The sequence below is a fragment of the Pieris brassicae genome, chromosome 8, assembly GCF_905147105.1.
Source record: "Pieris brassicae chromosome 8, ilPieBrab1.1, whole genome shotgun sequence".
In the NCBI taxonomy this organism is placed as follows: Eukaryota; Metazoa; Arthropoda; class Insecta; order Lepidoptera; family Pieridae; genus Pieris; species Pieris brassicae.
The window spans coordinates 7,455,722-7,483,551 of record NC_059672.1 but is presented as its reverse complement, the minus strand read 5'-3'; the positions used below and the strand labels follow the sequence as shown (position 1 = coordinate 7,483,551).

Genomic DNA, 27,830 nt, shown 5'->3' with positions numbered 1-27,830 from the left:
TTTTTCTATCGAGCGAAGTTATTTAAATCGTGTTTCGATCTTTCAAAATGGATACATAACCTACTTAACTCCGCCATATATTTTTTCCATTCGCCCTCCTTGAAGAACCGATGACAAAAATGAAAGAGGAAACTTTTGGAGTTTGTCGACCGGATAGGTCTTTAAATAACGCTCAGCTGTGGACGTCGAGGTGATACAGGAGTGTGTTCGTAAAAGTCCTCAAAGCATGACTATATTTATTTCACTGTAATTACGTTTTAGCCTAACTGGGGAATGCGGTCTGTGGGTGACGTTGACATAAGTAATGCGAAAATGATTGTTATAATATGCTATTTACGTGTTTTCTAGAACTGGTTCATGTTTTAGAAAACTAGGCATTTACGGTAATTTAATGGTTTAACTTAAATAAATTGTTTTGCTTTCGACTAAATAGAAAATATCTGCCTTATAACCAGTTTTTAAATCAGTCCAGTAACCAAATGCACTGACTCAACAAATAAAAACGTTTTCATTGTTTTTTTTTTATTTTATAGTCTGTTTTCGTTTTGTTGTGTGTATCTGTGGATTTTGTGCATACTTGTGTTTGATTTATTCGTTTTCAATGTATCTCCCACCGTCACATAGATCTTTGTATCGATTGTTTAATAGAACAAACGGGCAGGTGCTTAAGTGATACAGCCGCCCATGGACACGCTCAATGCCAGACGGCTCGCGCGTATGTTGCCAGCTTATTAAGAATTGATACACTCTTTACATGATTTCTTTTTATGGGTAGATAAAACAAACAACCTACTCTGTGAGATTTTTCTTCTTTTGTTGCGTGTCAAATTAAAAAAAACGATATCCCATAAGTATAAGAATCATTTAGAAAAGAAACTAAGTATTTATAACACACGCCAGTGATAAGGAAAAGCACAACAAATATTAACAAAATCCGTTTTTCAATACACCTATAAATTGTTAGGTTCCTCATATAAATTTTACGCAAATGTCAATGTCAATTGTCAACTGTATGTCTATACAGTTAAAATCTAGTTCATATGTTCAACTGTTGCTTGCAATTGGTAGCGCCGGACGCTTTTGCCAAGCAATTGCCAAATGACTGTTTTATTATCGGACATACATGAGCTGCCGATTAAATAGAGAGAGACTTTATATAATAATAACGTTTTTTGAACTTTTAGTTATTCTGTGCCTTTAGGAAACGTGTCTTTAATTTCACAAATTTTATACATACCTGACAGTACTCGCCGGTATTGTTTTCGAATACTTCAGTCTTGCGGTTGACGCCCGCAGAGGGCGCTCACGTCGTGGGCATGTGGCCATTTTGTTTAATGCATCACTCACACTTTAATCACTAGTCACAAATTTATACTTTTCGTAGAAAAGGTAAATTGTCTAATAAACAGCTAACTTCTCTAAAAGTGTTCAATCGAGATTAAAGAGAATGTGAAATATTTCTTTTTGCGTAATGCATATACTGCAGGGAAAATTTTGGTTCAGAAACCTTTTTAATGATACGAAACGAAAACGACTTTTACTAAGTAATGGACTTTACTAAGCAGTAAGGCGTACTCCAAATACGTAAGGCATTCATTTAATTGTAGTTTCTAAAGTAAATGGAGTCCTACAAAATGTCTATAAAACTTGAAAGTTTCTATGTTTTGATCCAGATGATCATGGGGACCAATGCTAGGTAAGTCTCGATTCTCAATTACATACAACATTCCAAACTACCGCTGACTGACACTGACTAAGTTATTGACCATTTTAAATAAGTAGCCAGTCAATAAATTAGGAATGAATTAGTAATAAATAATAGGTACAAAGGTCTAAGAATGATTGATAGGTGAACTTAAACTGACGTTTTGCCTAGAACGATAAGCAGACAGGTTAGTATTTGAAAATGTCAACTTTTAACTCAAATTAACAAGACATTTATGCAATAATGTGCAATAGATAATAGAATGAAATCTTTAGCGACGCTATAAAATAATGCCGATTAGTAATCATTACAGACATTTACAATAACATTACATGGCAAATGAAATTAAAATAACGGCAACATTAATATCGAATACCATAAACAAAACAGTACAAATTCTGCGGCTTCCGATCAAATTCGATATTTAAATAATAAGTTAGCACAGAACAAATTTGCACAGATTTCGATATTTTCAAATATCGAATTGCCGCCATATTGTGTGCAAAATCACAGATCCGTATTCTATTCCAAGTGCATTGACTGCATCATTAATTAACAGTTATTTCTGTGATAAAAGCAATAATTTTCTTTTCCTACCTGACAGTTAAACGGCTAATTCTAAGATAAATTACTGGGAGGAACTGATGCGATGCATACTATCACGCTCGTACCGTTCTATGTCCACTGGAATTGAAATTTTAGAAAAATATTCCATAGGCTAGATTAATTAAGTAAAAGGATTGACAGAATTACCATCATTCTAAAAGAATAATGGAATAAATTATTATTACATATTATTTATCGTTGGATATCTACCTTTTAGGTCGGGGCCTCAAATTTATTTATGTGTTCCGTGATCATTTCTAATAGGCAAGTAGGTGATCAAAATGTGTCTGTGCCTGACACGCGTCGTTGACTTTTTGGGTCGAAGGCATGCCCGGTTTCCTCACATTTCTTTCACTGTACGAGCGAGTGTTAAATGTGTCTCTATACAGTCTCTACAAGAGACTGTATAGAGTGTATCCCTTGTATCCGCTTATGCACCCGACCATGTTTGTTCTGGGGGGTTACGACGAGCTTCGCCTCAGAAGAGAGCTAGCTGTGTCAGGGTATACAAATGTTCATGGAACAAATACAGAAATCTGAGGCCCATACCTAAAAAGTGGTAGCGCCACTGATTTTTTCTAGAATTGATTTTTGAATGGTATTATTTAATTTATATAACGTGTGTGTATCTGTGGATCTCGCAAAGATTATAGACAGAATTGTAAGCCAATTATCGCGCTTTTCAAATGTTTTATCAGTTTTTCTTTATAAAAACAAAATATGCTACAATTATAAACATTGTAAACTATGCGTCATGCGAAATAATTAGAAAGTGTTATTTTAATTTTACTTTCAGTTTTGATAATGCTTTTGTTACTTTCTTGATACAAAATGGGGTTTAAGAACATTAAAAGTGACTAAAACTTAATATATTAATAAATTAAGATAAAGTGTATCGCTAAACAAAGTAAATGGTTATTAATAAGTTATAAGATCGTCGCAAACCTTCTGAAGTGAAGTGAAGTGTGAACTATTTTTAAATAAATTCCAAAAACTATAAACACGAATTTATTAAAGTTATTTAGTTAAATTTTATAACACAATTGAAACAGGTTCAAAGGTACGCAAAACTAATAATGGATTTGACAACTAATTATAAGTTTCACACTAAAGAAATAGGGAGAATTACTGTGTTATATGTTGACGGTTATAGGGGGGATTACGTGCCAACGAAATTACAAAGGCTTTCGTTTGCTTTAAATACAATATAAACAAAACAATGGCCTATTGTTTTATAACCTTGATCTGAAATCTTGAACTTGGCATTTATCTATATATATAAAAATAAATCCCTATTTCCCTTGGTCACGGCATCACGCGTGAACGGCTGGACGGATTTCGCTAATTCTTTTTTGTTATATTTGTTATAGTCAGGAAAAGGTTTTATGTAAGAAAATTGTGCGGAAAATTAGATAAGAATACATAACCACCATATTAAGTAATCCTGACAAGCAATTTTTTTTTTCATTTAATTCAAACTTTTTTGATGTAACCTTATAGCGTTTGACATTGCCAGACTGTGTGCTGCAAATATCGTCAAATAGCATGTAAGAACACTGAATATCGTTTAAAACAAATGCTTTCATCGGAGTTATTATATTGATAAAATACATATAAAATAATTAATTTATGATTTCTAATAAAAAATTATTTCTTAGTACACATCACCGTTAGTTCAGAGCTATCATGCCTAATATTAAAAGTTCAATTAACTATAGAGTTTTGGTAAGTTTGAAATATTTTTTAGTTAATTATACCAATTTGAAATTAATATTCATAGTTAAGACAGGACAACGTCTGTCGGGTCCGCTAGTATCAAATAAATAAAAACATTTTATTAAGGCTAAAACAGGCTCATCGTATAAGCGATTTGACAACTTCTAAACGTAAACTGTTGTTCGAAGGATGAAGCTATAGAACGGATTTTTTTTAAAGGTCATTTCCTTCGTGCCTTCTCCATCAACACGACACTGGCGAAGTATCTTGTGCCCAGTTGGCATTAAAAAAAACCATAAACAAGAAATGAATGAAATGTTTTTAGACCACCTTTTTAATTATTGTAGGAAACATTTTATTTATATGTTTGTATAAAATTACAAGCAATACACATTATTACTAAAAACCTTGCTATTAACTGCCTTAATTTCTTTTGAATGCCAAAATATAATTTAAAAGTTAGATTTAAAACTTCCCAATACATAATTCAATAAAGTTTCATAAACGACTGAAAAAGACATCTCTTACCGATTTTGTTTATATTATCAAAGCCTAGTACCTAACTTTCCAATCACACAAACAACCTAAGGGAACAATAATAGACACTTAGCCAAAACTAACAAATCACCAATGCCACAGAGTAAAAGAACTGTATCGCGGAAATCACTCACGCCATTTGCACTCGACGCGAGCGCAAGCAGAGTCAAATCTCACTTGACTAGTGCATTTCTGGGTTCCAGCATAGTGTTAATTACGGTACATTATATGGTAATAGGCGTAGCGGTAAGAGGGAGCGATAGCGAGATTATATCTATTTTACTAAGTGGTTAAAATTTAATTCATCTTAGTTGAATACAATTTGGTAGCTTAAATTCTTTACAAAAGATGGCGTTATACACGGATTTTAATAACCGAACGCATTGTATTAAGGAATTCATTTTCAGATAGATGAATTTATTTTACGTCTAGCATAATTTTTTCGCACACATCTACTGCTTCATTTACGGGTTAAAACAACTATTAATGTCCTAAGCCTTGTATATTTCTTCTTTATTATAGTTACTAGTATATTTGTCGTTCTCCTGATGTATCAATTTTGTGTTGTATTGTCTACTTAAATAACATTATGCTGTCATTGTTGTGCTTTATAACTTTTTGTGGATATATCAAATGTTAAGAAAAACACTTTTTGAACGGATTGAAGCTTTGTATTATTATTAAAAACTTATAATTATTTACATAATTTGTTCCGACGTTTCGCGTGCTTTACAGCGTGCGTGGTCAAGGTGATTTAATTTTAAATTATGTAAATAATTATAAGTTTTTACTAATAATACATAGCTTCAATCCATTCAAAAAGTGTTTTTCTTAATGTGTAAAAGCTATGTTAACAAAAGACTACTATATCCAATGTGTTAATCTTCTGTTTTATTTTTGTTTTTCACTTTTAGAGATGTATCTGTTTTGTTTCCTAAATGAATGAATAAAAGTAATATTAATACCATTTATCGTTACATATTTTAAATTTAATATAAGAACTGTCTCTTTCAGTATTACCATCATTTCTGTTGGTAATTATACGATTCGCCTACACCATACCACAACTGAAGCACGTCACCTACTTACTCCTGTAAATTTTGCATAATGTTTGTTTTCTCCTTGGGTAATGTACCGTGAACGTTGTAATCTTAATTGAAGTTTTAATTCATCGATTCATTTACATCTAGTTGTACCATTTCACGTCCTCGTTACAAAACTCCGCAACGATTGCATAATAATTAAAATGCCAAAGAGTTTTTGGCTTTTATCACGAGCGCAAATCTCGTAATTAAGTTACAAAACAAAGAAATTGTATTAACATTTCTACGAATTTTTTTGAACCTGTAGAGGTGTAATTATGTCTTTATCGAAATTTCTTAATTCCATTTGTCACGTTGATCAGGCAATTGACCTAAAACCGCCATGTAATGCAGTGCTAATAATAAAGACAGTGAATACTAATTTCAGTTTTCATAACTCTAACACTAAAAACCGTCCCAAAAGAGACATGATATAGTTGATTTATAAATATCATTCAAATATTCATAGAAAGAACAAATTTTTACGTATATTTAATTAGGTAATTTAAATTACATATAAGCTTTCTATACGTATAACGTATTCACATTTTATATGTACAGACAATTGAGGGAAATTAACAACAAAGAAAAAGGTTTTGATGATTTTGACCTGACAGTAAAATTTGTTAAGTGAAATAGATATACTTTTAATGTCTATTTATATACTATAACATATAAATAGACTATAGACGGGCATTTTTTTTCAACGTAAGGCCCACACCCCACAGGGGGCAATGTAATTGTCAGGGAGGCTATTCCAAAATTTATTAAAATTATTTGGATGTTGAATTTGAATTTCCGTTTTTCATTGTTCTGAAAATTTACTGTGATGTTATTAATTTCCCAGTTACTCCTTCGTAAACCGTAACTTTGAGAAACTGCCATGATTGATCTTAAACGATTTTCAATATTTTTATATTAAATTATGTTAATTAATTTAATAAATTTCTAAGGCACGTGGTACGAAATGGTTTGGAATACGGCTATATACTGTATTCTATAAAAAACTATCTATAAACCGGAAAATCTATGTTTCGTGTTTACTATATTACAAACATATTCTAAATTTGTGAATTTTTTTGTTATCGTTTTTGTCAGGATAAAAATCGAACAGAGTTTTTTCAAATCTCATATGAATAACGAGTGTAGATCAATATAACTAAACCGATATTCATTAATTACTAAAAAAATCAATCCCCGACTGTGCACCAATGGACTTTCTGTCTATAGCGGCTGATTTTTATGGATTTTTCTGTATATTCGAGAATTAAGTTTGGTGGCGGTTCTTGTAGATATGTTCAGATAAATATATGTTAATTGAAAGGCTTTAATTGTTTAAAACATGAGCTTATAACTAACATAACATTAGGGGTAGTGGGGTGAACTTGACTTATCGAAGAGTTAATATAAGTGACACTTATGTTATTGGACATTATCGGAAACGAGAATAATAAATTAAAAGTGTGGTAAAAACTAAAGGGATCATATTGGCTTTAAGTTTGCGATATTATTTACGCTTCTTATTATTAACTAAAATATATAAAACTTAACTAATGTTAGGTTACATATTCACGAATGATTTAGATGTATATATTATTTTAATAGATTAGATCTGAGTACAGGACTTCTCTCTCGTTAGTTCATTCATCTTTATATATAAAAATGAATTGCTTCGATTGTCTCGCTAACTCAAGCCAGGATTTGGCTATGATCTTGAAATATTTCTCGAAGTTCAGGGAAGGTTAAAATGGAAACATAGAAATAATAAGTAAAGAAAAATACTAAAAACTAATTACCAAAACACTTTAAAATCGATTTTCTATTAGTTTCTATAATTTAATTTCTTTTTATTATCTCTTGTATGTTATGTATCAGTATGCCGAGCGTTGACAGGCTTTTATAAATAAATAAAAAACTAGTTTGGAAATATTTTGTGTATTTTAATAAATAAAAATTGTTACTTGGTCGAAATTTATTTATATGCCTTCAGAAATTTGTGTTTTATAGCTGTAGTATGGGGTCAAATCTCTTTGCTCTGTTACAAAAAAGTTGTATTAACTTTTGATACGTAGGTGATACGAAGTTCACTGAGACATCTAGTACTTTAATAAATCTCGCTACTCACAGATTTGGCACTTGACATTTATAATTAATTGTGCCGTCATGGCTAAGTTTGTATAGTGTACATAAATCGGTCATAAGTTTGGTTCCTTGCCAAAAAAATTGAACTAAAAAATCAACTGATGTATTTATCAAAGCACATAACATGTAATTTTCTCCATTTTAAGCAACAATCTAATGTACTAAATATGACAATAATTGTTCTACAAATAGAGAAAAAAATAAATTTTTACTTAATAATATTGACACATTACTAAGATTAAGATTAGCCTAACTACACATTTTTCACAGACCGTTCATTCATCAAGAGAATTTGAATGAGAAGCCAACAAACACCCAGGTTGATTTTAACAGAGAAAATTTGGGAGGTGGACTTTGCACTTTTTTACCACAGGATTGGTAAAAAAGGCAAGTAATAGATATCTGTACTGTACAACATATATTATATTTTACTAACACAAAAAGGGATATTTGTTATAAACAAGGTGTTTATAACGATGTTTTCATTTATGACCTGGATCTTTAAATCATACCTTATTTGGAAAAGATTCGTAACTTTAGAGTCACAACACTTCACTTGACTAAATTTCGTCATTTCAAGCAATAATTAATTGCGTAGAGGATTCGCTGTATAATTTGATTACCGCGACCTTCAATCGGATCTGACATATAGAAATTCGAAAACAAAGCTAGTCTGTGGAGATCGCAATCCTGCCTACACAGTGTGAAGATCTGTGGCAACGATGAGCTCAATTAATTCGGTAAGTAACGCTTTCACCGCGCAATTATTTGAGATCTTAATAAAAACTCGTGCATGTGTTCGAAATGGATTTATTATGTAAGTTTTAATTTGCGCAGATTTTTACAATTAAATATAGTTTAGCGTGTATGCGTCGACGTAAATTTTGACGTAATTTCATTTCTCATTTGACTCTTAACGCTGATAATTATATAACATAAAACTCGTTTATTTCCAACACACAAATATACATAACAATATTCTTAACCTACATACTAAAAAAATGAAAGCAATTTAAAATATCTGGGCTGATAACTATTCGTCGCCAAGGATCACCGATACTTTACCAGCTGCCATCTCATAAGAATGAGATGGTTCCTGCCATCGTAAGCGCCTGTGTGCTTGGACCCTTCGGGTCTCTTACTCCAAAGGGACCAAAATCAAAGTTCCTTTAACTTTTGACTCATAAAGACTCATATATTTTCAGGAGTTTGTCTTCATTACTGAAGGTCGTGCCTGTCTGAAAAGCCCTAACTGATCCGTCGACTTGCCGCCAACACACCACTCTATCAGCTTGTCTCAGTGCATTAGGGATGTTGACACCCATAATTGTCTGGTCATACCAGTTTCAGGTTGTCGAAACTATTATCTCCTGGCAATACACCCAAAGTTAGCTAAGCTGCGTTGATAAATCATAGTTGACAGTTTTGTGTTGATCTTTAGTTAAGAATGAATTTATTGGTATGGTGCATGGTGCTCCTATTTCACCATGCCTCCTGCTGATAGAGGATCTTTGACAATCTGAGACAAATCTGTGTTTTTAATTTATTTTATTATTATTTATTACTTAAGATGTCATGTGGGACATGGTGCAGCGCAGCTCCTTACAAAAATTGTGTAAAACGAAAAATCTTGGCGATTAAAAAGAGTGGTGGAGAGTTTATTGCCAGTTCTTCTTTTCCGTTCTACGCCCTTTATTTGAGAACTGGCAGTAAATTTAAAATTAGAAGCATTTAATGTATATTTTTTTGACGTTCATACGTGTACGTTGTGTTACCCATATGAATAAATGATTTTTGACTTTTGATGATGTAGTAGAGTTGTAAGACTGAATAGATGTTAAAATTTGTATGCCATGGCTATCAAACGTAGGAGTTACATATAACAACTGTGTAATGCTTTCAAGATGATTAAATTTTTAAAAGGCAAAGTGCCTCAATTAGGTAGAGTATTTTACAAGAAGTTTTGACAACCATTATAAATAACTTAACTAAAATTATAATAATAATTAACATGACATTTTCATACCTATATTTATAGATATATGGCCAGTTGTTTGGTTTATTCATATATAACTAGCTGACCCGTAAATGTATATTATTTCCAGGATTTTTTTTAGTTCAATAAAAAATAAAAATAACCTATCTACTATAATGAAAATAGGGGTTGATCGTAGCGGAGTGACAATTCGGGGTTGTATGTATTTTTGTATGTTGTATCATAAAAAAATTAAAAAATTGTTGGACTTATCACTTAGGGGTTCGAAAGATAGATAGTAACCAATTCTGAGACTTACTGAATATGCATTAAAAAAACCATAAGCATCGGTTGAGCCGTTTCGGAAGAGCATGGAAACAAACATTGTGACACGAGAATTTTATATATATCGCAGTAAAGTAGTTAAATCAGAGAATTGAGTCTCTAGACAGTCAATTAAATGTCGGTACTCAATCAAGTCGCTAAAGTTCCGTCAGACAAGTGAGTGAACGAAACGTTTAACTTCGCTGTGTCGAAATATGCTTAAGAATATCCATAATGCTAAATTACCTGCGTCATGAGCATACCTCACATACACACCGTCACACAGCACTGCCGACTTAGGTATTGCGTATTTAAAAATGTAATTGCAAATAAATGATTGATTGAATATTATATTCTTAATAAATCAACCATATATCGGTAAACCATAATAGATTTACAAGTTCCTACTGTAAATTCACAACCTCTTTTTAAATTCTAGTAGAGAATTTATTTTACAGAAGCGTCAAAGATTACAATAACAAATCTCGATAATCGATAAGAAACTGTAGAGTTTTTGTTTGTTCATTCAACTGTCCAGTCACGATAACTAACGGGTAATAACTGTAGCACTTAGTGGGGCAAAATTTCTTTATATAATGTCCATAAACGTAATAACTTAGTGTATAACAATCAGTGGTGCTACAACGTTTTAGTTCTGGACATCAGATTTCTCTGTGTTTCATGATGAGTGATAAGATGCTAATAGGCGAATAGATCAGCCTACTTTGCTTGACACAAGCAGCGCTATCGAGCTTTATGGGCAAGCCGGTTTCCTCACGACGTTTTCTTTCACCATAAGAGCGAATGGTAAATGCACAGCCGGGAATCGAACCTCTGAGAGTCGCACGCTAAAACACACCAACACTGCTCTAATAACTTTGTGCATATCTATTTAAAAAATCATAGTACAGCGTTGGCTTAGTGGTTTCTTCGTGTGACTTTCATCCCAGAGGTCATACGTTTAATTCAAGAATAAACTTTTATTTCTATGCACTCATAACACTCACTCGTACAGCAAACGAAAACATCGAGAGAAAACCAAGACCGAAAATTAGACGGCCTATAAAAATGGAGGCCTTTTTGATTCTTTATTTGTTTTTATACATTAGCTATAAACTATAAATTACCTTATTTTTAATTAATATATAATTACCTTATTTTTAAATAATTAATATATCTAAGTAATAATAATAGTTTTGGTTAAAAATAATATGTACTAACAGTCCAGTTGTTTTCCACCATATAGTTTATTTTTTATCATTGTTCCGTGGGTTTTTACGACAGTAAATTAATTGGTATTATCTTAAAGTACTTACGACACATCAGGTGTAGTATTCGCCAGCAAGCGCACGCAATCAAGGCAGCCCCTAGCGGCGGCGTAGTGGAGCGCCAGGGCTCCATTGTTGGCTCTGCCGCCAGGCATCGCCCTCCCGCACCACCAACCTTCGACAGCTAGTCTTCCGCTCCTATGGCAGAACATTCTCTCAAATATCAATTTTATCATTCCTAAAGTACACTATGACATCAATATTATGTTTTTGGATATATAAATTTGATTCCCTTTTTAAAAGTTACATATCATTTATAAATTTAATTATACCTCTTCCTTAAAATGGAAGAGACTTTATTATACATATATATATATATATATATATATATATATATATATATATGTTCTTCAATCTTCTGGGACTACATGCCATAGTATATCAAACCACCTGGTGTTGCCGCAGAACAGTTCTTTTTTTTCATTTTCATCAATTTGAAGATGCTAAAATATCCCTTTTAACTAAAAGTACTGTTACGTAAATAGAATTTATATTCTATATTAGGCTTTATAACCCCTTACAGTTATCAGGTAAAAAGTTGGATTCGCGATGAAATATAATTATTTGGAGCTCGGCCAAAGAAGATCACTTCACTTCTAGCCTTAAAAATATTAATCAAACAGACATAAATATCTCTATGCTCGTATAAAGATGGCGCAAATTTGCGGCTGATCTAAAGACACAAGTTTTTAAGTAACGCCATCTACCACGTAGCTTCAGTACTATTAAGAATTCTACAATGTGGTTTTAAAATGTTCCATACTGCTAATACAACTATTCGACACTACGTGCCGCCACTTACATTTTAATCTACAACAATGACGTTTCTTTAAATTACATTATCATCTGTAGTATTTAATAAGCATTAAAAAAATCGTATAGAAAATAGTTACACATATTCGAGATTTATATAAATGTCATATATTGTAGTATTACTTAGTTGCAATAACCCTAACCTACAAAAATGTAAAATCAGCCGGAACCAGTTAAGCATTCGGCTATTATATATACAAATTAAATAGTGCTATCTAGTGTGCAAAAAAAACTTTTATTTCGACAAATACTATTCACTATACTACTGGCCACTACAATGTTCCATTGAGAAGCTTTAAAACTGAAGACCACTCAATATAGTACAAATTCCTAAACCGAATAGTGGTTTTCGGAAAGTGTAATTAGTGCACCCTCTTTGAACTCTTTTAAAAACAGGTTAGATAATTTCTCTAAATTCACTAATACAGGCGCATCCGCTTATTCAGTGTGTTTATCTACATAATAATAATAAATCAATTAATTAATTATTATTAGTATTCTATTATGTTAATTAGTTTTTAAGAATGAAGGCTTGGATTACGTCGTCGTCCTGCTCATCTTCTTTACTTTATTCACTATATTTTAGCTTGAAACCCACAGAATATATGGTGATCACATTACGTATTTTTTTTAAACGCCCTAATTGGCAAAGAAAGGCATGACTGGAAATATAATTTTCAATCTGTAAAAGTTATTTATAAGGTCTCTAACGAGAAGGTTTTTAAACTCTTCTCTTTGAATAAATAGTTTCGGCAACCAATATTATGAACGCCAAATGATATATGAACAACAAACACATGAGATTTATTATCCCATACCCAACCAACGCCTAGAGTACACTTTTTAATTGTTATTATAACAGTGTTATTATTATGATACCGTATGTTTGCAACATGTTTCAACTATCTTCTGCCCGTTACCCGATTAACCTATAAATTTAAAACCGGCGTCAAAAACGGGACTCAATTGCCCATCTAACAACATTGCAGACTATAAACACATGTCTAATTAACCCAGGCAAGCTTACTCTGGGTAATATTAAATTTGACGGAAGTTTTGTTCACCAACTAAGGTAAATATTATGAAGGAAATTGTTCATAAAAAAATTGTTTTGTCTAGTAAGGATTTTCCGGCAACGAAATCCAAAAGAAGTTTCTGTGAATGTCCTCCACTACTCACCACAAGGAAAATCATCTGGCTCATTGCAATACATTTATTAGTTTCTTATTTTCTAAAACAATTAATACAACATTAAATTAAGCGTAATTTATTTGGGTCTGTGTTTAATAATTAGATGTGGAAGTTACCTAAAGGACATCGCTTTGTAAGGCATGACATAGGTACTAATGTTTTGTTTAAAACTATTTTTGGAAAAAAGTCGTCTTAGAAGGAAAGGCAATATAGTTTTTGATTTATAAAATAGCCTGCAAACGAGCCTGTGGGACGCTCAAAAAGCGAGATCATCGCAGCCCATAGACACCCATTTTTAAAGTGTGCGTTGCAGGCCTATGAGGGAGGAGTACACTCAAATTTGGAACGGTTGGAGGTCCCCCATAGGGAGTCGATTCCACAGTTCTATATAATTCAGTATCAAAGCTTGATATCTGTGATTTGATGAGGACAAAGTAAGAAATCTTTTTTATAGCATACAGATTGAACAGGTTTTCTAAAGTGCTTTATTTAGACTATTAGGGTTTTTTTATTTAACAACGGACAGGTGTCTAGTTAAGTGATAGCTTCCCGCCGCCGATAGACACTCACATTCCCTGAGGACCTGCAAGTGCGTGACCCGTGATTTAAGAATTGATTCCTTTTCTTGAAGGATCCTTATTGCTTCTCACCGACATACGAGGTGATATGGGTGGAAATTCGAATTCTCGATGTCCAATGAAGAACTCCTCTTAATACTCTCCGTAATAAATGCGGTAGATGATGCAAAGTTATTTATTTATTTACAGCCCATGTATGTTATATTAGACTAAGTACGAAGTCTGTGAAGAAATATGACACCTTATAACTAAGTCCTTCACGACCAACAAAGTTATTACTGTAAAGTTCAATTTTAAATAAAGAACTCCAAAGAGCATTAAATGATAGTGTAATCTGATTTCGCACTACCTAATCACATAGCTCGTTGCAATATTGCATACAATGTAAACGGTAAATCGTGATGTTTATTTAAAAGCTTTTGAAATCTTTGTATAAATATGTAGTCAATCACTGTTTATTAGCTAATAATGTAGCCATGAGATGACAAACCTTTTAGTCGGTGGCCGTCGATACACAATCTTATACTAGAATAATAAGGCACACAATATTATCAGCCGTAAGGATTTGGAGAAATTCTATTAGTTTGGGAACAAAGAGAGGTTAGACTGATGCTAATACCTTGACTCACGATAGTTCTCAAAAACGCACCAAACACTCACTATCAAATTCTAAATACTGGACGTAACTATTATCAATTATAATTAACAAAAAGTATATATCAAAATAAAAATGAGTCTAACGTAACCCGAGTAAATGTAAACAATGACTCAACTAATAAATGTGACGATCGGCCGAGAAAAAATATTTGGGATTACCATTATCAAAAAATGTTAAATTAAAATTATGTATTTCGAACATTTGCAATTTAACAAAGTCTTAAGGTACCAAAAATACATATAGTGTTAGAGCTGCTTCTAAGACGTAGTATGTAGTTACAGACTTTATTCATTAATTCACTGACTCACTCACTAACTCACACATTTGCACCCACACACTCACTCATGCACTCAAGCGTGTTGATAACAGTTAAAAAATCAAAAACAAAAATAAATATAATATGTAATAAAATTATTTATAAATATATTTTAAGTAATGTATAATTAAGTTTGTTATGCAAGAGCTGGGAACCCTGACACAGGTATTTTTTCCTTAAAAAGGTTCCTAAATCGTACTCATTGTTATGTACTTAAGATGAATAAAGACATTTTTATTGATATATAAACAATTAAAGATTCACTTGACTTCGAAGAAATATCGTCAGAAGAGCTAAACATCCGTCTAGTCACACCAAAAGAAGTTTTAAGTGAAATTAAATGTCTAACTAAAAAGAAGGCTCCAGGTTTTGATTTAATTACGGGTGAAGTCCTGCAGCATCTCCCCCCTAAAGCCGTAGTTAAAATGACAACCTTAATTAATGCCTCATTTCGACTTCAATATGTTCCCAATATGTGGAAAGTTGCGGAAGTTATAATGATTCCCAAGCCAGGAAAACCTCCACACGAAGTCACGTCTTACAGGCCAATGTCTCTGTTACCTGTTATAGCAAAGCTATTTGAGAAACTCTTACTCAAACGTCTTAACCCTACTATTGTCAAAAACGAGCTCATACCAGATTACCAATTCGGTTTTTGAGAAAAACATTCTACCATAGAGCAGGTTCATAGAATCACAAATAATATTGAAAAAGCACTAGAAGAACAAAAAGTCTGCTCCACTGTCTTTCTGGATGTAGCTCAGGCATTTGATAAAGTGTGGCATCGAGGACTTGTTCATGAATTAAGGAAATTACTGCCTCGTCAATTTGCAAATATTTTTGAGTCATATTTAACACAAAGAATGTTTAGGGTACGACAAGAAGATGATTATTCAGAACTAAAAGAAATAAAAGCTGGGGTGCCGCAAGGGAGTGTATTAGGTCCGGTCCTGTACCTCTTATACACATGCGATATTCCTGACCTAAAAGATAACGTTATCGCGACCTTTGCCGATGATACTGCTATCATGTCTACGGTGGCTACTGAAAAGGACTAAACTTTTCCAACAACACATCAAACTACCTGCCAGTATATATTGATAACGTCAAAGTAACGTTCCAAAATTCATCTAAGTACCTAGGTTTGACGCTAGACACCAAACTCCGATGGAAGGTCCATGTTAAAAAGAAACGTGAAGAGTTGGATCTCCGTTACTCTAAATTGTACTGGTTGCTCGGAAGGCATTCCACGTTATCAGTACAAAATAAATTATTGATCTACAAACAAGTCCTGACACCTGTATGGACTTATGGTTACCAGCTGTGGGGCTGTACCAGTAATAGTAATATCCAAGTAAACCAACGATTCCAAAACATAGTGCTCAGGGGAATAGTCAATGCTCCCTGGTACATTCGAAATTACGACCTCCATCGGGACCTTAATGTAGATGACGTTACATTAATAAAAAATACTGCTGGAGCACACGAACATAGGCTCCACCATCACGTGAATGTCGAGGCTATTCAACTCCTTGACACCACTGACCTAGTGAGAAGATTGAAAAGGATAAAACCATTTGAACTAGTGAACTAGTGTTAGTGAACTTTATTATTAAGTGCTAATCAGTGAATGAAAACAAAAATATATTGAACACAAGAACAGAGTGTCTTCCCTTTAATAGAGACTATAAGTAGCGTTATTGGACACTTACTTATGATAACAATCCTTTTTAGTAAATTAGGTTAGACTTAAATTACTTATTAGTCTTAAGTTAGGCTAGATCGTAATGTTCCATGATGTCGTAGTAAAGACACATGTATATAAAAAAAACAATTAATAATATTAATAGAACTTTTTTTTACAACGCATTGTCAGTATTTTAACAAGACTTATGTGTCACTTATAGCAATAAAGTGATTGTCGTATAAATGTATTTTTGTTAAAATTGTAAACCGACTCATGTTTGAGCTAAATTTATATTCCGTCTATGACTATTATGTATTTTCCAATTGGAATTATGAAATACATAATATATGTATATTATTATAACTAACAGAGGAAATATTTTTATATTCAATTACATAAATAAAATACTCGTCGTTTTCGTCTATCACACTTAGTTATTTATTATAATTATATTATGTCGCAACCATTTAGCGTCTCATAAAACTTAACAATTAGCAATATTCAATATCTGTCCAAATATGTCCAAATCTCACAGTACCGTGTCGATGAATGTATTACCTTTATCGTATTGAGGATCTGTACAACGACTTCTATTTAAATGAGCATTAACAATTGCAAGTAAAGAGGCACTGAATCATCCTTTTGTGTGTCTAAGCTTATAAACAAACAAATCATCAAAAAAAGTTTCAATCTGAGGCCTCGTAAAGGATTCTAGTGTAAATATAATTTGTTGTATTTTTCTCTCGCCAACAACATTTTTTGGAAAATTTTTAATTAAACAGTTCTAAATTGCCAACATTTTACGTATTAAAGGGACGTCACGCTGTCTACATACGCATCCTGTTATTTCCACCTGATTGTGTGTGACCTTAAAATTGTTCAATGACACCAACAAAACAATGACTGTAACACAAAGGATACTATGGATTGTTACTTGTTGTAATTTGATTAAAAACTTGAAATAATAACAATGAATTGTTAATAGCCTAGAAACGATTTCACACGCATACGTAATTTTTGGAGACGGGTTGGCCTGAGTTGCGACTGTGCTCCAATAGGCTTTCTATAGCTCTTCCTATATTTGCTTTTAACACTCGCTCGTACGGCGAAAAATCGACAAATCGACGGCGTGTCGATAGAATACGAGTCCTACTATCTCACCGTTTTGTCTATTAAGAAATATAATCTTGATAAGAACAGATAAACGAAAAAAACATTACATTTTTGTAAGTTGAAGTTTCGTGTACTAACTATTGTATTGTATTTATATATTTTTTTGCTCTCAAACATCGCACATTTTACAAGGAGGACAATCAGATAGTTATGAATATATGTCATAGAAAGGATATACATGTGTGAAAATAACATGGGAACTTAACAAGATACATTTACATGAGGTTGTATGGAGGGGTACACTTCAGTAATGTATCCAACTTTGTTTGTCTTGGGTATGGTGGGATACAACAAGTTAGAGGTAAGGAGGGACCTTACTATCACATTATATTTTTAAGGTCCTTAGAAGACAAATATATAATGCGGAAATGTTGGAGAGACTGGGGCTGCGTGTGCCAAATAATCACTCTCGGCGTGGTATACGATCGCAATTACTGGCAGTGCCTCGGGCACATACGAACTTACTTAGAGAAGCACCATTTACGCGTGTCTTGCGCACCCTAAATGTGATTGCTTGTGAGACAGATGTTTTCATTTGCACACTGGCTGAATTCACAAGAATTGCATTATTTATAATTAGTTATAAAATGGTTTAGATTTTAAGTTTTTACTTGTTATGTTTATATTATGTTTTTAGTTTAGTTTTCTATTGCATTAGTATTAAGTTACTGTAAAAATAGGAAATAAGGAAATAAATAAATAAAACTTCCTCACAATCAAGAAGCCCATATGGCAGAAACAACTCACGAGGGGACTCTGTATTCAAGAGAAGTTGCATATTACATAATAGTAATCTCTCTTGCCTCCGTCAGTGTTCCAGCTATTATGGAGCCAACAGGCATCAGCTACAGACTACAGAAAATGGCAAACGTTGGGATGGTATATCGGAAGGATGGGGCGGGCTTTGGTATGGAATGCTACTTGTGTGGACACGTTAGCCGCGTCTCACCTCCCTCGGACAAGGAAAAAAGCTGGGGCGAAAGAGAGAAAATAATAAACGGCGCAAGTATACTCCTTTGAGTCTTTCCTTCGATTTTGTTCCCTTTGCAGTAGAGAATGTTGGGCCGTGGGAGATTAAAGTCGTGGTATACAGCGAGGAAATGCTGCCAGCGTTAAAGGTACACTGCCACAGGGACCAAACTTGTTAAATTTGTTTTAATTTTCTATTTATTAATTTTAAATTATTAAGTTTATTACTATGCTCTTATAGGTTCAGAATATAGTACATACTATATATTTGTTTAGTCATATATATATAAGTTTATTTTAATGTAATTAATTATCTAAACAAAAAATATATAGAGCATTTTGATAATTATTTTAAAACGTAATTCAAAACTAAGGTGTATTTATTTTTGGCAATAATTTCGTAACTATTTACCTATATATAAAATTATACTAACCTAAAATTTCCAGCGCGTAAAGCAATATCCAACGTGTCGAGGTCCTCATCATAATTGTGGCAGAGCTCCATCGTTGTATTCCTTGCCTCGTGAATATCGAAGAGTACCGTCCCATCATTGGTTTTATCCGTCATAACGCTTCGGTACGATCTCGTCCCAAAACTGGATGTAACAGATGCGCCTCGCGGAAACTTCCTTGGTGGTACTGGGACATTTTGTATCGCATTTCGATACCTTCTCCTCACGTACCGACGCATTCTCAAAGACAGCATAACGCGTATCCGTATATGACGCTTGATATTCCTATCGTAGCGTAGTTGTTCTTTCATTTTCCTATTCCGCTTCTTTCGTTTCGGTACTTCGTCGATTGGTTCCAGAGTCCTATCAGCAGTCGGTGTATGATTGAAGTATTCAGCATTGTTGCTCTTCCACGACTTGCTTAACGACCAATTCTCTCCATACGAGGAATAACTTGCTATGGGTTTCTCGTATATATCCTCGTCCAAAGCAACCATGCGTCGGGATATAAGAAAGTTGTCGATGTTTCTCCGCATTGTGCTGTTTTGTGAGCTGACAGTGTTTATTAAGTTCGATGTTAGTGTTTCCGATTTCTTCTCGCTCTTCGGTTGTTCTGTCACGTGTTTTTTGCGCCGTGCAATAGTCATGATGCGTCTGCGCATAGCGGACATGTTTGTTAGCTCACTTTTAAGGAATGGACCTTTTCTGTCTGACGTCATGTCGGGTGACCATGCTGCGTTTTCCGAGCAACTGCAGAAGTCCCTGAGAATTCTCGCTAATGCACTACAGCTGCTTTCTTTGGGACGCTCTTTGGCCATATTTCCATAGTTAAACCATAGATTTTGCTTTTGTCACTTTTCACTTATTAAGAATCACTATTATGAATTGTCACACACGCACTTCAGAGGCACGTTAGTCGAGTGATGAAGATGTATGTGTAATTAGTCGAGTTACATTTAATATTTCCGTGTAGTCATTGTTACGTTAGCATTACGTAAATTACTGTGAAAGAAGGTGAAATATTCATAGTGTTTTTAAAACCTACTTTCTTAAAAGTACAAAAAATTAATTAAATTCAAAATTTATGTATTTTATTCGCGTCTTTAATTGTTGCAAATTGCATATAAAAGAGTTCAACGCGCTGGAAGCTGTTTTAATTAAAACAATACGATAAATGATGCCGTAAAAATAATTAGCTTATGTAAACATCAATAAGTTCAAAATTCTGAAGCAAGTTTGTTGGTTAATCAAAGTACATAGTTTACATTATTCCTTTAGAAAATTAGGAAAAGAACATAAGTTTTTTGTAGTTGTATTGTATTATTTTATCCAAATCTGCATATCAAAACTACCGCAATAAAAACGTTTTAATTACACATAAAAACCGTAAAATATACTTTCTCTAGGGTTTGTTAACATCTAGAATTGATGAAGACTTTCTACTCATATTGCATGCAAATATTAATTACTTAATTATTATCAACACAACTACTTACTTCGATTCTATGTAATTAAAGTTCTTTATTTATGTTTAGTGTCATAAATGTCAATTTATACACGTATTTGTATAGTCTATGCCAAGAGTTGCACAGTGAAGATACCACAGAGACAATAAGAAATTGATCTATAAGATCTATAAAATAAAATATTTTCAACACTAACGTATCATTACCTAGTTTACTGTTTTCGCATAGATTTATTTATTAAAAGAGAAATATTATTTTTAATATTATCTATGCCAAGAGTGACACAGAGACAATAGTAAATTAATAGTCTACTTATATATTTATTAATGTATTTTGTTTTGACTGCCGTCAAGTTATGTAATTTAATAAATTCACGTTTATATAATATATATTCTGTATAAAGCTTTAGTTCGTATAAAAATATACATTATGTATAATACGGTAAGATATGAAAAGTTAGCTTCTTGGTATGTAGCACTTTTTACATATGGCGTCATCTATATAGATCCTTGAAGCCTCCTTTATGAAAGTGTCGTGTATCATAGTACCATGTAACTTTACTCAGTAAAACTAGTGCCTACATACTATATGTCTGCTTCTCAATCGCATGCTTTATTGCGGAATGTCTGGACTTGGTTCGGTCTATAGCTTCATTTAGCGCATCAGAATTGTGACTTGGTCACACCAGCGGGTTGGCGATCAGGCTCGCCGTGGCGTCAACAAGAAGCTTGTCCCGGTTATCTGGTACGTGACGAATTATATGACCATAGTAAGACCTCTTCTATATATATATATATGAATGTTATATTGAAAGTCTCGTACGAACTACTATATGTACTCGATACTATATGCAGACACTAGTTTTACTAAGTATAGCTCACCCATGTACTGGTGGTACGGAGATGCATAAATGCATTTCCTGGGTTATTAAAATATCTATTATAAAAAATTTAATAATATAAAAAATATTGTATAGAAGTGTTTCCATATTAATTTAATATATTATAAATAACTAGTCTGGCCATAAATACTGTTACATAAAAACATTTTCTTTTATTCAACTTTTTAATTTTTTTCGCCATTTCACATATTTTTTCGTGTTCATTATCGAATTACAATTAGGAATGGGGCGTTAAAGAAAATAGGATTGCAGAAATGAAGATCCGGCTAGAACTCTGTCGCGAATTATAAAACAAAACATGAAGTGCTGAAGGTGCTTATCGTCGATATACAGGACATGCTCAAAATCTTTACAATTAAAGAGAGTGGCAAAAGGCCTTCTGAGACTTTAATAAATATGTAGGTATAAATCTTATAATGAAAATACTTCATGTAAAAAAATGCATTTTCATTTGTAACAGAACTTACGGCTGTACTAGGTAGATTGAATAAAGCTAAAAAAATAAAATCGGCACATAGTCGTCCTAAATAGCAGTCGGTGTGTAATCTGAATCATCTAGTACTATACAATTTCAAATATTATTGAGATAAAAGCGACCTTATCACACAATAGTTAAGACTTAAATTTACGAGATAAAATCTGTAAATGTTTTTGTGTAAATCAATGTCATCAAACTCTGTCGATCTCCAAATCAGGCATTTGATTATGAAATGAAAGGCATTTATTATTCATAAGTGCATTGTGCATGCAATATCGCGTCGATGCTTTTTATCGTAATTTTCTACTCTAACGAAAGACAAGCGAATTTCCCATAGACAATAAAACATGCCACGCTTCCTATAGAAATATAAATTATGTTGTTCGCCTTAATAACTCGTGTTTTTTGCTATGAATGAGTTAGTCAATAGGTACTAAATCAACATCTATATAATAGTTTTAGATTGACACGCATTTTGATTAAATTCGACAGCTGCTAGCACAGTCTCTTACGTACTAAAAGAAAATATTCTTTCTATACTTTTTTTGCAACAATTCGATTATTCAAAATAAACACAACTATTAAGTTAGAACATATCTAAAATGTCTGCCCAGGAATTAAAAAAAAATCCAAATGATTATGAAAAAAATACTCGTCATTGTGATTACACAATATATTTATTACACAAGTATTTTTTTCATAATCTTTCAGTTTATTTGAAGTAAATTAAGCTTGCTTGAGTTCCTTTTGAATCCTAACACACTCTAATAACTATTTTTAGATAAAAAATCATTAACCAACAAACTCATTCATACGAATAATGTAACAAAAATTTAAATCATTGAACCTTAAACCACATCCAAGTTACGCACTTATCACTATATCCACTGAATTGTCAAAATACGCAATATGCACGGCAAAGTAATTATTATATACACTTGACCATGTCGAATTACGCGTGATGAGCAACTGAACGACCACCGGCCCCGCTCTCACCCATTCCTATATAATTAGACTGTTATGAATTTACCAAATGAAAATAGACCAAAACATGAAAATACTTTTAATTTGTCACGAATTAGTTTTTAGCATAAAATTAAGGGTAGCGTTGTGACGCTAACAAAAAATAATTTGGCTCATCTAAGGTTAATATATCTAAGTGACAGTTCAATACAATTTAAGTCGACCTGGACTTTATTGGAAACAAGAATATTGTATTACAATTTGTGAGGCTCTATGTTGTGCATGTGTTTTGGTGCCACGTGTGCGTCCATGGCTAACATTTGGTTTGCGCTTCTAATTATTACATACAGTACATAGTAACATACTTTATACTGTTAGCAAAAGAGCCGAAAATCTCTTCTACTAATCTGAAGTAATTTAAATAAATTTTTGAACCTTTTTGTAGGTCAATATTATGTTCTCTGGCAATATTTTGAGTGTAATTGTTTCTTATTATATTATATGAGTTTTTTTAGCTGTAGTATTACGAAATAAAATAGCAACATGTAAATGAAAGAAGTGCTACAAGCATCTAGGAACCCACTACTATGTCTATATCAATATAATAGCTATGTACGTTGCTAAGCTGAAAACTCAAAGACGGCTGGATCAATTCGATTTTTTTTTTAATTCCCGCTAAGCTTTAAGCTAGAGGGATGAAGGTTTTTGTGGGGAGAATTGGAGATTGCACAGAATTTTTTAATAAAAAACTTCGTTTTTCTATAATTGTGAACGCAACAGTTAAGCAAATGCTATACCATTTGGGTTGCTTGTAAATAAATATTATTATTTCATAGACAATAAAATTATTAATCGTCTCGCAGTATCTCACTTATAAATAGTCCTGAGTAAAATTATTTCTAAAGAAAAACAACAGTAAAAAGTGGAAAATCATACACATATAATTTGCAATTTAAATTAATTGTTTATTTAACATACACGTATAGACGCCAAACCTTTCAAGAATCACCAGCTTTTCTATAATATTAATAAAGCAGACATATTCTTGTATCATACAGTCAAAAGCTCAAAATATGTTAACTTACCAAATATCTAACTTTTCACACCATTCCAAACAAGTTTTCCGTGTGTGTATGAAAAGTGAAATTTGTTAGACGCGATTATGTAAATTCAAATTGCATAATACATGCAACAATTCAGTTTTGACTATAAATAAAACTCGTAATTAAATTTTAATTAATATAATTATTTAAATGTTATTCTGAAACCATATATAAAAATCTAGGCCACGTGAATTCCAAATTGTATTGTGAAAGAACTAAAAAGCGTAGTACTTTGATTGACCATATCTGACGGACGGCAGTGCGCCCGCCAAGTCCAGCAAAAATCGGCACGGTCGTACTTTTCTAGAACCATCTCGTACCATTTTATAACCCCGGATACATGACCCGGATAAACTTAGAAGTCCACAGCTAAAGAGTTTGTTTATGGCCTAAATTGTTTTTCCGAAATAATCTGATGATGATAATCTTATAATACCAAAAATAGTAATTGATAATTAATTAATTATTTCATGGGTACTTTCGTTTGCGTGAATACAGGAATGTCTAGTTTTAAAGACGTTATCGTGACGTACGAGGCGGGAATCTACTATTTTGTACTGTACAACAAACACTCAAGTATTTGATAGTGATGTTGGTCGTAATAGTGTTTTGTTTGTAGTAATCTAAAAAAAAGTGGCGCTACAGCCCTTGGCCTCGGTCACAGATTCCTGGATCTGTTGGTGATAATGTGTTTTCTTAATATGTGATTAAAGTTTGAGGCTGTGACACGCCGTCGACTCGGATTTCTTCACCCTACGAGCCAGTGTTAAAGGGTACTAAACTACACGTAAATAATATTACTATAAAAGTTATTATATACATTTGCACGCGTGATGGACATCAAAAACTGATGAACATCGTGTTATGCTTTCTATCACAAGAAAGAATAGACTACGTAGTATTTTAAATACCTATCAGATTTTATTATTTTGTAATTAACATACATATTATTACGTGGTATCATCTTGTATGGAGTAGAAACGTGCAATCAGGACTTACTCGGCTCGAGAGAGGCATAGGATCGATGCCTTTGCGATGTGGTGCTGGCGAATGTTCAGAATACCTTGGACTCCGCACCATAGATCCTAGCCCAGCTCCACATGCCGACTAGCCTGTCTATTATATACCGACAGCAAAACGTATCTTATTTCGGCCATATGCAAAGCCGATGAGAACTTGGAGAAACTGGCAAAAGATCACGTGGCCATTCACCAACCACATGGACCGATCACGTGAAAGACTCTCTCGTACGGAAACATCGACGTTAGGGCCAGAAAGTCGATGGCATTTACAGATGTGTGATCACCTAGTTTCCCTAGTCTAGTCTCTGAAATCTGAGAGCCAGACCTAAAAAGGTAGTACTGTCACTGGTTCTTTTTGATGGTGGCTTGTGTGGTCTACGTCAATAGATATTTAAAATGAATTGAAACACGCAACTATTGGTCGATTTTAATTTCGACTCAAATTTGTTTCTGGGATTTTCCGAAATCAAGAACCTGAATGACACAGTGATTCTGGTTTTATACCTAAAGAAATAACTTTCGTCTAAAAATATACGGAAGGCTGATTTTTTGATGAATGCTTGTTATATTTGCAATTAAAATTTGCAGTTAACAAAGACTTTTCCGCTCCAAAACTCGTTCATTTAAATTTAGTTTGATTATTGGGTAAGATTTCTAACAACTATGATTACGACATTATTTTATTAAACTAAATGATTATGACTTGACTCCCGATTTTTTTTTAAATATCATCATCCAGTAACTTCCGGTCCGTATTGTCACTCTCATTTCCCACGAATTTCATGTTGGCAAGTTTTTTGCGACCCCTATAATTTTCAAATATTTACACAAACCTATAATACAAGTAATCATTCCCCAGGAATCACATTATCAATTGAAAACTGTACCAAAAATGTTATTGTCTACATATATGCATATAGAATGCAGAACACATACATGACTGACATTAGCCGCAGTTTATAATAAATCTGTGAGGATCTTAAGGCGAGAATTTAAAAGATATGAATACAGTTTTGTTTATGAGCTTCATAATATCGCGTACATAATATTAATATATGTAATCTAACCTAAAAAAATATAAGAAAACATTCCATTAAATCAAACTCAAACTCTATTCATATAGGTAACCAAGTATAATTATGAACGTTAACAGAGATCTTAAATTAATTCTAAATTTACATTTACTACCGATTCGTAAGTCAAGGGCGTAGAGCGGGCACGAAGAACTGGAGGAACTGTAGAATATCAATCCCGAAGATTAGGATCATTTAAATAATCGTCAAGTTTATAAAAAGTGTTACTAATGAATTAACATTTAACGAGGGTTTGAATTTATTCAGTGATACTTCTATAATTACGCTTGGGAGTTTGTTATAAAACCGAATACAATTTACATATAAGGAGTGCTTTATTTTTTGGAGCGAAATAGTGACAGATATAGTTCGAGGGACTTAATTTTATTATTATTTGGTTATTTAAATGGATTTCTAATAAATAATAAATAATCTAATAAAATTAAAACTAGGGTATAATTAATATTAATAACTAAGAATAAAATGTATAAAACTAAATAAACTTCTCTCTAACTCTCCTTTGGTAGAGTATATTGAATAACAGCGTTTCCTTACTGTATTGCGACTGCTACGTTGAGCAAAGAAGAATCACCTCCATTGACCAAGTTAAACCTGGAACCCTACAGCCTATGAGTCTCCCAATGGAATAATATTCGTAAACATCAGGACTGTCTTACTCCTTAAATTCCGCATTTCGCCATAGGGTAGACCAGCTAGACCTGTTATATTGTTGTAAGGCATAATCGTTTCTTTGATGTACGGTTTTATTCAGTCAATGTGTTTTAAAAATGTATTGTATGTAAAATTATTCTTACAGTCTTTTTTAAGTGTTAACTGCGGTCATAAAAATAGTATATTAGTGCATTCACTCCACACGTAGCCATTTCATAATTTAAAAAATTGCAACAAAATATTCTTTAGTTTTAATAACAGTTTTGTTCAGTATTTGTTTTAAATCTTTGAAACTTAAAAATTGATAGCGAATCTTTAATTTTTGTTTGGCTATGCAGATGATAGTCTATTGGTCTCTCGTGATGTTTAAATTCGACCTCAGGGTAGCAACCAACGAGCCTATGGGACGCCCAAAATGGGCAGCACATGGTCGCCCATTTTAGTGTTTTGCCGGCTTTTGAGGCAATATGCACTTTTTAAACAATTGGAGGTCGTATATGTATATCGTCGCAGGGCTGGGCAGGGCAGGTTCTGATGGATGATGGAGATGGCATTCGATTCCACAGTTCGTAAAAGAAAATGTCTTGTGAAGCGGACCGTGGGGACTTCCAACTAAACCCACACTCTTCTTCTCTATCGCGTTTATCATACAAAAAACATGTCATTACTTTGACAAGACAAAATGTGCCTGATGATTATGGGTGTATGTTAAAACACATCAATCGAACACGTAAAGATGAAAAAATAGACACGCAACACACAAAAAATTATAATTGATTGTCATGATAAAATTTCAGTGAAATTGTGATGCAACTTTAATATGCAATGAATATTTTTGTTTAAATATTTGGCATTATTTCAAGTAAACGTCAATTTGGAATTTAGATTAAATACAAGAAC

At 32.9% G+C, this 27,830-nt stretch overlaps 1 protein-coding gene across 3 annotated transcripts in view; it reads right to left on the bottom strand.

Annotated features, from left to right (window-relative positions):
* LOC123712902 (espin) overlaps positions 1-27,830 on the bottom strand; it is a 102,028-nt gene that overhangs the window by 45,859 nt on the left and 28,339 nt on the right. For all 3 annotated transcript variants that reach the window (XM_045666266.1, XM_045666267.1, XM_045666268.1), the window contains exon 2: positions 11,404-11,553. In XM_045666266.1, coding sequence (XP_045522222.1) covers positions 11,404-11,553 — 150 coding nt within the window. The remainder of the gene's footprint in view (positions 1-11,403; positions 11,554-27,830) is intronic.